The sequence below is a fragment of the Schistocerca serialis genome, chromosome 1, assembly GCF_023864345.2.
Source record: "Schistocerca serialis cubense isolate TAMUIC-IGC-003099 chromosome 1, iqSchSeri2.2, whole genome shotgun sequence".
Lineage (NCBI taxonomy): Eukaryota > Metazoa > Arthropoda > Insecta > Orthoptera > Acrididae > Schistocerca > Schistocerca serialis.
The window spans coordinates 827,167,672-827,180,194 of NC_064638.1; the positions used below are offsets into that span (position 1 = coordinate 827,167,672).

At 41.2% G+C, this 12,523-nt stretch overlaps 1 protein-coding gene across 1 annotated transcript in view; it reads left to right on the forward strand.

Moving 5' to 3' along the window:
- The window catches only part of LOC126484602 (WD repeat-containing protein 11-like), a 208,359-nt gene that overhangs the window by 175,079 nt on the left and 20,757 nt on the right, over positions 1–12,523 (forward strand). Inside the window, exon 19 of the mRNA XM_050108172.1 lies at positions 4,441–4,621. Within this exon, the coding sequence (XP_049964129.1) occupies positions 4,441–4,621 (181 nt within the window). The remainder of the gene's footprint in view (positions 1–4,440; positions 4,622–12,523) is intronic.

Here is a 12,523-nt window from a genome sequence, read left to right on the forward strand (position 1 = left end):
CAAACACAAACCAATAGTAAGAACCATAGGATGAAGGAGTGGGGAGGGGGGGATGGGAATCATTTACTGTAGATCCCTTGAACAAAAACTATGAGCAATGATTTGAAGAAAGCACAGGTCCACAATCTACAACGTGGCCCCCATGGCGTGCGAAAACCACACCTGAGATGGCTGTGTGGACTGATGCTCAGCCTGTCCCAGTGTCGTTCAGTTCTTCTTGTAAGCACCCAGTACAGTACGACATTTCATTTAGTATTGTGGTGTGTGGCATTTTTTGGCCAGCACAACTCTCCAGTTCTGCAGAATTGTAGTGTCTGTGCTGTTTACCTTTTGTTGTTTATTTGTGTGGTGTGAAGGATGTTCACAGGTCCAGTGGCTATTTGCACAAAAGAGGAAGTCTAGTGATCTATCACCACAAGCCTTTAAAACTTAATGGGAATGACAGAAGAGAGTGAATCCTCAACATCTTTTATCCAGTCGTATAATGAAGGGGCTCTGCAAATTTGCTTTCAAAGGACTTTACAGTGCCATGCAGAAAGAATCTAAAGATTTGCTTGACAATGAAAGAGCAATAAATCACTATAGACAGGTATCATTGCTCTGTACATCTAGAAGCACTTTGTGCTACATTTGCAGGCATGGAGCACATGAAGAAATTGATGGTACGAATAGTAAAACTTATGAAATCATATACATTATTCTGCTGTCGTTTGTAACATTTTTCTGTGGCATTGAATGAAGAGTAAGGAAACTTTGTGTTACTTTTTTTTTAATTCGTGTCAGAAGCACCATGGATACAGGAATATAAAAAAATGAATAGCACACAGAAAAAAAATTAATTACAGGCATATGAAAATATATATAAAATATATATACAAATATGTGTGCACAGAAACAAAATGTTATAGGCATTTGGCCCATAAGCGGGCTACGTCGACAGCATTTGAGGTTGCCAACATCATTCCTCTAAAGTGCAGTGTGAAGGACATTCAGGACAGTTATACATGTGCTGGGTCGTCTGCACCTCTCCACAGTCGCAGAGATTAGATGTAGTAGAATATCCCCACTTCAGAAGGTTATCTCTTGACTGTGCAGTGTTGGTGCGTAGCCTGTTTAGTGATCTCCAGACCACCCAATCCTCATCGTAACCTGGTGCCAATTCTTCCTTTGGTTCCATCCAGTGCCCTTCTCCCGACCGCTTCCATCTCTCCACCCTAGATCCAGGTTGGTCGCTAAAATCTTCGGTTGCTCTGAGAAAACTGCGTCTAGATTTCAAGCGTTTGGTGGCTGGCTGAGTTTTGTGGAGGGGGTGGCTCTCTGCCATCTCAGCCCTCGCTCTTTCACTATAGGCTGCCGCTTCTCTTCGCACTGCAGGAGGTGCAATCCCAGCAAGATGGTAGAGCTTGTCTGTTGGCGTTGGTTTCAGACATCCAGTGACGAGCCTGCAGGTCTCATTCAGAGCAATGTCGACCTGTTTAGCCTGGGTAGAGTTGTACCAGACACTGCTTGCATGTTCACCTGCTGGGAAGCAAACTGCTAGTGCTGTGGTCCTCACTACCTCTGGCTTTGCGCCCCAGGAGGAGTTTGTTATTTTCCGAAGAATATTATTTCTGCCGCTCACCTTCATTTTGGTGTTAATACAGTGCTGTGTATACATCAGAGCCCTGTCTAGGGTTACTCCTAGGTATTTGGGGTTAGCGCAGTGTTCGAGGAGTGTGTCCTTCCAGAAGACACGCAGCTTATGGGATGCCTGCTTGTTACGGAGATGGAAGGTGCAAACTTGTGTTTTGCTAGGGTTCGGCTTGAGTTGATTGTCGGCGTAGTACTGACAGAGCATGTCTAGCGCATCCGTGAGCTTTGTCTCAACATCCTCAAAGGAGTCACCCTGTACGGCCATAGCACGGTCATCGGCGTAGATATAGTTTTCCGTACCAGCTGGTAGTGGTTGATCGTTGGTGTATATGTTGAAAAGTAAGGGTGCCAGTAAGCTGCCCTGAGGGAGACCATTTTTCTGGGCCCGCCACCTGCTATGCATCCCTTGGAATTCCACAGAGAACCTACGGTTCTCTAACAGACTTCTAACTGTGGATGTGAATTTAAAGTCCCTGGTAATGGCATACAGCTTCTTCATTAGCAGACGTAAGTTGACGGTGTCATATGCGGCTGTCAAGTCTGTAAAGGCGACACCGGTTATTTTCCGGTTCTCATAGCCGTCTTCAATCAGCTGCGTGAGGTTAATTACCTGAGATGTAGTGCTTTTCCCTGGGCGGAAACCTGCTTGTTGGGGGATTAGGTAGGGTTCTATGGCACTGGAGAGGCGATCCTGGAGTATTCTTTCAAAGATTTTAAAGATATGGCAGAGAAGTGATACGGGTCGGAAATTTCTGGGGTCATCAGCATTTTTGCCTGGTTTTAAAATGGCAATAACTTTAGCCTTCCTCCAGATTGTGGGAATCTGACCTGTTTCCATGCAATTGTTAAACAGTTTCAGTTGCCATTGTTTGACGTTGGGACCAAAGTGTTAAACAATGGCTACTGAAACTGTTTAACAATTTGTCAGATAATTAACTTCACGCAGCTGATTGAAGATGGCTATGAGAACTGTAAAGTGCATTGGTTAAATCAAGGGACCTGCCAGGAATGATTTTTCTATTTAAAACATGCTGTTGTTGAATTCATCAAGAAAAAAGGTGTGCAAGAACGAAAATTACAACATTCAGAATGGACTGCAGACCTCATGTTTTAAGTGAACTTGATTGCACACTGCCACAGTAAAACATCGTAATGTGAAAAACACCTTTTTTCTGATTTGATGGGGATGGATGTAAAAAGAAACTAACATTGTGGAAGAGACAAATTCCGAAAAACACAGTCCAGTTCCCTACGGGTAGTGACATTAAAGAAAGTGCGAGGTTTGAAGAATTCATTGTTCCCTTGATAGAAATACAAGGATAGTTTTCTAAATGTTTTGAAGACCCTACCAATCTTACAGCTGCTTTTGAGCCTGTTTACGATTCCAGTTGAAAGCACCCCTGTACATGGGCTGGTGTAACTGATTGATTTGTAATGTAATTCCCGTATACAAATCCTTTTATGTTAAAACTGTCCAGGATTTCTACTTTGTCTTCATCAGGTAGAATTTCTACATCTCCATAATGAAGTTGCAAAAGTGTTACAATATTTTGATCAACATATGTATGTGAAATACCTTTTTTCAATTGTGAAATGATATGTGTCACAATTACGCGGCAACCTGTTTGCAAAGAAATGTGAAATTGTCTGCATCTCTTTGTATGCAGACAATTTAACCAGATAAAAATTGTATAATGTCTTCAGTGCACCAACAATAATTAAATAATACTGAAAAAATGTTTTGTTTGTGATCTGTGTTGTTGAGACATGTGAAATATAAAACCAAGCTGTATGCAGTGCAATTGTATTGCTATTTAAATGTGGCACATTTGCAGTTTTCCCCCTTCTCACATTCAGTCAGTGTGCTGTAGCAGTAGGACAAATGTGCAGTCATGCTGAGTGCAATGTCACTCGTGATAGGACAGGGATCATGAATCGAATTCTTAACTGCTCCTGATCTACAACAATGGCATAGCAGAAGTAATCTACAAAACAAATGTTCAGCATTCTTAAAATCCATTTGTTGTAGCATCATAAAACATATTCCAAGCTCAAATGTAATGAAGTACTTCGAACAGAATTACATCCACCATGCCAACCACCATGGAGTGCAAAAACATCAGTCATGTGGAACCCAACTTGCACTCCTTTGACACGCTCTCTGTGTGTGTGTGTGTGTGTGTGTGTGTGTGTGTGTGTGGTCAATCTGTTGAAAAGGACATTGTCTGAAAGCCTTGCAACATTTCCTATCTTGTTTATTTGCCCATCCACCACTCAACACACGGAGAGTGATTACCTCTACTCCTTCATTTATTTGTAGTTCACCTCCGTAGTTGAGTGGTTAGCATTGATCACCTCTACTCCTTCATTTATTTGTAGTTCACCTCTGTAGTTGAGTGGTCAGCATTGCTGACTGCTTTGTGGAGGACCCATGTTCAATTCCTAGTACTGCCAGGGATTTTTCTTCTTTGGCGAGACTGGAACTGGGTGCACTCATCTTCATGATGCCAATTGAGGAGCTATCTGATTGAGTAGTGGTGGTTCCAGACCACGAAAACTGACTATGCCTGGGAGAGCAGTGTGCTGATCCCATGCCCCTCCATATTGCATCCAATGTTTCCTTTGGCAGAAGATGGCATGGCAGTCAGTTGGTACCAATAGGTGTGGCAGGACATGTGGAGCAGAGTTTACATGTTTTTTACAGTACTTGTATTCCACACAGGACTTTCAGATAACATTAATGTTGTCTGTATGTTATAGCGAGTAAATCAATTTAGCACTAAGCATTTGTCATGTTTCTGTATCCAGATGTTTTTGAACAACTGAGTATGGTGGATATGCAAAGGCTAGAATATATGAAGCGCTGTCCTCTTGGAACAGCTGAACGTTGCTTGATGGTAGCTCAGTTGTTTGGAGATCTTGCGGAAGTTGACTTTTGGACTGTAGCGCTTTATTATCTCCAAGTAACCAAAGTTGAGATGAAGCATGGGTAAGTCCAGTTTATATTAGCATTGAGGCATACTCTTCCCAAAGTTAAATATGGGCTGCTGGAAAATGTATTAGCATTGATGATACCTGTTATGTGCCCTAATTTTGCATTCATGTAATGACTACACTTTTCTTTAAAACTGTAGATTTAGTTAAGTATCTCATAGTAGTGTTCAAAATTGCACAGGAGCCCCAATGTGGAACTTCATCATTTTTCGTTTTGGATCCTTGTACTTTTCAAAAACAAGTATGAAATAAAGAAATTTATGATCTTGTGGCATAATCAACTGCAGTAAACAAAAATTATGTTTAAGTAATTTGTTAATTGTGTAAGCAAGCCATAACTGGTGAGTCTAGCTGGCGAGTCATTTCTCACAATTTTTAAGATGTTTTCAGTAGTGGGTGTCCCACAGTTTGCAGATATTTATCAAAAAGTTGTATTGTTCCATCATCAGTTGCTACGAAATTTTTTATTATTGCTATCAGTTTTGATTGTTACTATTCATCACCAAATGCAAGAAGTTTCTCAATTCCTTTATCCATGTGGATACATATGTGATGTCCATCCCTCTTTACATAATATCAGAAATATGAACTGAACAAATGAACTTAATACATAGAATTTAAACATTGCCCGGGTGTGTACAACATAAGGGCGAAAGTAACTTTCATATTATTTGTCAGTGCCAAGTAACATAACTTTATGTAGCTTCCCCTATTATCACATTTCCAAGATTACTAGTTTAGTAGATGCTCAGACGTGACAATGCTGCCAAACACCACCATCAGCACAAGGCACTGTAGTGGTTGACAGTGGCTTGACAACAAGCTTAGGAAGAGAACCCTGCAAGAGGAAATGAAAACTTGCAATGTGAGTCAATCTGTGGGGTACCAGAAAGTTTGAAACTGTATAGAGATGTGTATCAGAATAAACACAACATATGGCAGGCTTGGACAGGTGACAACTGAACACATGGAAATGGCACAAGGCACAAGGGAGGCCACATTGGTTGAGCTCAGTATCAGAAGTGCGCCCCTGGCTTACAGAACACTGAATCCCTCCCCCCTGATAAGGTCAAGTATGGCTGCAAATGCCAGGATCAGGTTGCAACCTCTGGCACAGAACCAGAGGGAGTGCTGGAGAGCCAGGCAGCAGACCAGTCAGTGATGGAGATAATGCCAATGCTGTTGGCTCCACTGAGGGTCAGAGAGAAACAGAGGAGGAGGCAATGTTTGGTCCACCAGCGGTGGTGTAGGTGAGGCCACAGTCACCAGTTGGACGGGGAGAGGAGCTGAGGGAGGAGGAGGAGGAGGAGGAGGAGGACAGGGGGCGGGGGGAGGGGGGGGGGAGAGCAAGACAAAGTCCATGGGATTCGAACTGTTAGGTGCAGGAACAAGTGTCTCTAGGGCCCAGTGCCACAGGCAAAGGGAGAGTGCGAAAGGGGCCCTCCCACATTGAGGGGGAGCACACCAAGTGGGAGCCCACACCTGGAACTATGTCACAACCAACCCTACTGCCTGGCTGACATGGAAGACCATAGCAATGATGACCCAACAGGGTGTAGGCACAACTGATTTGTATGACAGATCCTGCTTCTCACAGACACCCATCACAAATAGGTGGTGACTTCTGTGAGCCACTATGACACAAGGCAGTCATCCATTCTGCCATCGGAAAGACCGAGTCCAAACGGCTATCCCGATGACAAAACATGGCAGGCCATAATGAGTCACGTCTTGCAACTCGGCTTGCAAAAAATCCAGAAGACTCTGTGGCTGGTGCCCATGCAAACATTCCACTGGACTGCACCCATTGACTGGCATCACTTCATACGTAGCCAGAAAACTCAACAGTGCATCGTCACAGGAAGATATAGGCACAGACATCTTCATTTAGGTTTTAAATAAATGTGCCCCCATCCCCCAGTTAGAAGCTGGGTGATATGGGGTTGTAATCAGATGCTGGATACTCTGTGAATGCCAAAGTCTTCAAATTCTCTTGCAACACAAATTGCAGAATGTTATCAGACACGAGGGTCCTGGGGGCTCACTTGGTGGAAAAAGTGACTGAAAATGCGTGAATAGTCGCTGTCAACAACATGGAAGACAGCTTGGCTATGTATGAGAAATTTTAATAAGGCAACATCCACCAATAACCATGTGCTGTCCAAAAATGGATCCATGAAATTGACATCCATTCTGTTCCAAGAGTGCCCTTTTGGTGATCCTGGTTAAGAGGAAAAAGACTGAGGATCCTTCGGGTTCTTGGGTGCCAGCAGGTTGATGATGGCTTTGATGTGTGTGTGTGTGTGTGTGTGTGTGTGTGTGTGTGTGTAGGAATGAGGCCAGGTATTGCCCATCGCAAATGTGTGAACCTACTGCTAATCAAACTCTGGATTGGGCTCCACTGGCAGCCATAGGTAATGAATCTCACAGCAATAATTATTGAGAAAGAGGGCTTACCTCTGCAATTGGTGGTATTGGTGGTGAGTCCTATCCGGGAGCTGAGAATGAGGACCAAATAAGGAAACCACCAGCTTGGGATCGATGATGAGGAATCTTGCCCCATACGAGAAAATTTGAAACTTTTTAATTCTGAAAACGATAGCTATTGCCTGATTTTCCACCTGTGAAGAATTACACTGTGCCTTGGGAAGTGTCTTTAATGCATAAGCAATGAGCTGTTGGGTGCCATCCCAAGTCAGTAGGAAAGAACTGCAGCAATGTCATACTGGAGTGCATCACAAGCCAGGGTTAAAGGTTTACCCAGTGTAAAAGAAACCAAACAGGGAGCAGAGCAAAAAAACTGCTTGAGGAACTGAAAGAAGCCTGTTGACAATCTGGAGACTAGACAAACTGAATGTCCTTTTGGTGAACCTGGTTAAGAGAAAAAAGACTGAGGCTCCTTCGGGTTCTCAGTTGCCAAAAAAATGAGGCCATCTTTGCCAAGTACATGTTCCAAAACATGCAGCTTTGGTGAGAAAAACTGCATTTCTCCACCTTTTAATGAAGGCCAGACTCAAGAAGGTATTCAAAAACCATTTGTAGATTTTGTTAATGCTCCTCTCGTATAGAGATCATAAACCAGATGCCATCAACATAGTTTATGGAACAGGGAATGCCCTGAATTGAGTATTCGAAAAATTGTTGATAAGTTCCGGTGCAGATGAGATTCCAAAAGGCAAGTGATTACACTGGTAACCTAAAGAGAGTGTTGAGTACCGAGAAAATCGGAGAAGGTGTGTCCAAAGGCAACTGCTATTACGCGTCACGAAAGTCAGTGCATGAAAAATAGTGCCCCCACCCCCTTCGCCAACAACTCCTCTGGCCACAGAATTATATATTGCTGTCAGGCCTTTGACTCGCCACCAAAAGGGTGGCCCAGTGACTCGATGCAATAGGCAAAATGACACACTGATCTTGCCAATGCTGCAACTTTGCCTTTACCTTGTCATGCTTGGAGAAGTGAATTGGGCAGGGCAACGAAATTTAGTTACTGCTAGTGGTTTAAGAGAAACATGTGCCTCAAAATTTTCTGCCCAGCCCAAGGTATTCTCAGACAGCTAGTTGTATGACCATAGTAAGGAATACAAACCTTGAAAATGGAAAAGGGGGGAGGGGGGGGGGGACAGAAGCATCACACACACACACATAAGAATGGCCTTCATTACCACTGTAGTATCTGCAAAGGCATGACAATGCTAGTGAACAACACTGTCATCACTGACAACTGAGCGCATGGAAATGGCCCATGACACGAGGCACCTGGTGAGGTGGTTGAACTTAACGTTAGAACTGCCCTGTTTGGCTTACTGTCACTGGCAGAGAAACACTTCCATCAGTGAGTCTATCCATAATATTATGCATCACAGTTGCCCCCATGGTAGTTTCCCACTCTATTCTGCCACAATAACCACGTAACCACGCCAGTTCGTCTACCTCCATTCCAATGTGTGCTGCTGGGAATACTAAAATTAAATTATTATCTCCCTTTACTTACTGAATTATCCTTCAGTAAACTTCTACACTTTGTCTGTGTTTTCATCTTCTGCTTGTGTCATCAGCATGTACGTGGAAACTGTTGTTGGTATTGGTTTGCTGCCAATTCTGAATGGGTTATTCCCATCATTAAACTGTTCACAGTAACTCATTGTTTGCTCTACCTTCCTATTCATCATGAATCCGAATCCTGTTTACAGTTTTCTGATGCTGTTGATATTATCGTTTATTTATCTGACCATAAATTACTATCTTCCTTCCATTTCACTTCAATGATCCCCACTATATCAAGACTGAGTCTTTGCATTTCCCTTTTAAGGTTTTATAGTCCCCCTACCCCATTCCAGCATTCCAAACTGCAGTTCATAGAATGTTGCACTTTAGTTGGTTTATTCAATCTTTTTCTCCTCCTTGGCAGCCTCCTCCCAGAAATCCAAATGGGAAACTTATCTTGAAGCTTGTGTCATCATCATCATCATCATCATCATCATGACATTTTCAATTACAGGCCACATGCCCTGTGGATACACATTGTTTATCTTTAATGCAGTGGTTTCCATTTCCATCTGCATCCTCGTGTTGTTGGTTATTGTTGATTCTTCTAACTTTTACGGGCAGTTTCCCACCCCAAGGCCAAGGTGTTGCTCTGAAACTCTTGTTTGCTCTTCCACCCTCTTTCATGAATCCAGGACCCAGGTAGTTTTGAATATTAGTCAAAGACTCTACCCCTTGACCATAGGAAAACTATTCTTTTTCAGAACAGTCATGATTTGGTTAAAAAATTATTATGTCACTTCCTTATTAAAACTCCAGTTTTGGTCAAACAACAGGCCACCCTCTGGTATTAAGGACAACCTTGCAAGTGCCTAGGAAGTGTGATCATAAATGGTGGCAGGTTAGCCAATGAACTTGGGAAAAGAGTACAACAAGCAAACAGCTTCTACTAGAGCATAAGAAATATTTTGTGGAACATTGATGTCTTGGCAGAAGATAGAATATTCTATATTCATCTTATTATGAATCTGTTCTAGCATATGCAGCTGGTACATGAAACAAACAACAAAAAGGGAAGAGAGAAGAATGTAGAAAGTAGAGATGAAATTTTTCCAGAGATATTGAGTGGAAGACAAGAGAGGATAGAATCAGAAATGAGAAGATCAGAATAAGGACCGGAATCTCGAAACTTCAGGAAAAGCTGAAGGGGTGTGCACATATGATAAGTGGAGAGGAGAGAGTGCCACAAAAAATATTTTATGAAAGGTTAATTCAAAGTAACCATAAAGAAGACACAGAAAGAAATGGGCAGATATAGTGAGGGAGTTCACTGAGAAGATGGGAGGAAAACCGAAAGAGATGTTATGGAGAGACAGACAACAATAGAGGTGTTTGTTTCACAACCTGACCTGAGATACTGGAAATAGATAATGAAGAAGAAGAAGAAGAAGAGGAGGAGGAGAGAAATTACCTAAAGATGGTCTGTTGTTTAGATGAGATTGGTGGTTTTAATAAAGAAATGACATATAGGGATTATGCCAAATAATGATTTTTTGTTTCTGAGAATAATCTTTTTTCTGTTATGGCTGTTGTGGTTGTACTGCACATGTTGTACCTGTATCTGTTGTACTGTGTCTTCTAGATTAATATTTTAAATAAAACTCTTAGCAACAGCTATGTCAAAATGGATGTAATGATAAAAGGTAAATAATGCCTGGTTGGTTTGGGTAGGGGCCATATGGTCTTTATGTTCCAAGTCAATAAATAAATAAGTCGGGCATGGAAGAATGTGCTGTAGGGCCAGAATTATTAAAATTAATAAAATGGCTGGTATTGAATTTAAAATGTTATTATTTGTTGAAGTTATAGATTTAATTAATGTTCACAGCTGGTTCTGGCTTTTACATTTAGGCCTTTTCAGGTGTATCTGAAAATTGTGAAGTTGTGAAACAATGTCAAATCGTATGACAGTGGTTTACAACAGACAATTTTCAGATCCACTTGAAAACATCCTAGACATGGAACCAGAAACCAGTTGTGGACTTAAATAAAATGTATGTCATCCACTGGAACAGCCTTTCATTAACTGAGTATACAGATGAGAGAGAAAAGCACACCCAGAACATGGAAAACCTAGTAATTTGTTGATGTGTTTAATGTGGTCGCAAATGCACAGATATCTCCAGAAAATAAGTCATTAACCTCAAGAAAATGGGCATAGTTTCTGCAGAAAGAACAAATAAACCACAGAAGAAATTAAGACATTACAAAGAGTACAGAGTTCAGATCCTACACGGCTGCAGAAAGCAAATATACTGATAGGTACCTAAAATATAGTCCTTGGCTGCAAGTATTTCATTTCTGAGGATTTATAAGAGATAGACATAAAAGGGAGGCAACTTGTATCTATGAAAGTGTCATATTTTATATTTCCTGACATAAAATAGTTATTACAAAATGACTGTTGTGATTATTGTGTCCTTCCATCTTTGGTGTGCAGTTAATAAGTACTAGACAAAAAATTTCTGTTGGTGGTCATTTACATGAAGAATCAGATTTTAAAAAAATACCCCCAAGCCCCTGTAGCAGTGAAGGGGAGCAAATCAAATTTGAATAGTTAACAGTTTTTAATAATTTGAGAAAATGGTTAATGTTGCTGCTATTAAGTTGAAGATTTTTCAAGTGGTGAGCTACATTTGTCATCCAGAGCATTTAAATGCTGATTAAGAAAAGTAATGGTTGGCCAGGATGATTAAAATGATACAGCTTGAGCATGTGAAACAAAGTGAGTGGAGATGCATAAATTGATTAGTCCTTAAATCCAGCATCTGCTGAAACTGGATTCAGCATAAATTGTGGATAAAGTTATGGTTGCAGGTTGTGAAGTAATATTTATAGAGATGATGGCAACAATTAGAACTAGACCCATATGTCCTTAACCATGTAAACTGAATTTTCTGTTTTATAGATGAGGATAATGTGACTAAATTATATTAGGTATAAAAAATTCCTTCCCCCCCCCCCCCCCCCCCCCCTTTCCCTTCCAGGGCATCATCTTCTTTTTGGTAGAGGTTTGTGGCTCGTATGCTTGAGATGAAAGAGCTGTTTTCACAAGTGGAAAATCGGAGAAAGTAAATAAATAAATGGCATGGAGATCCAGAAGGTAACAGAAAATATGGAATGGGAGATACAAAATGTATCTGCAATAAATGTGTTGATCTTAGTTTCATATAGCCTTCTTTCTTTTAAAAAGTATCCTGAAGTGAGTTAATACTCCCTGTAGTTGTGAATGCTCAGGGGGAGGTTATGACACTTCATGGACGAGGGGAGAATACAGGAGGAGGAGGAGGAGGCATTGAACTCTATTAATATATCTGCGTTAGTATTATTGTATTTGTGATGCTGTAATTGCAGACTCTATTTGTGCATCAAAAGAGTGACTGCATTGAGAAGAAAATTTACAAATAACTCTGCAAGCAATTGTTCAGCCATAAGAAGGTACTGCAGTACCTGTACCCACCATCTTTCCTGTTCAAATTGTGAAGGATCCAATAGAAAAATAAGTGATAGCTCTCCATGTATAACCAAAGCCCCTTATGATATCGGGTTCAAATACTTATGGGTAATAAAATTTTCCCTTGAAGTATAACATAATTTTTATATTTACTGTGTGTGTGTGTGTGTGTGTGTGTGTGTGTGTGTGTGTGTGTGTGTTTTTCTCAGAATATAGTTGGATAACATGATGGTGTTGATGTACGCCTTTGCTTAAAAGTGTGTTTGGACTGTATCATAATCAGTAATTTCTTCCATTCACTGACCAGAAGAGACTACTTTGCTTTTTGACTGCTTTCACCTAAGGTCAGTTTTAATAGACTACAGTGAAGATATTCCCTCCCCTTCCCCTCCCCCC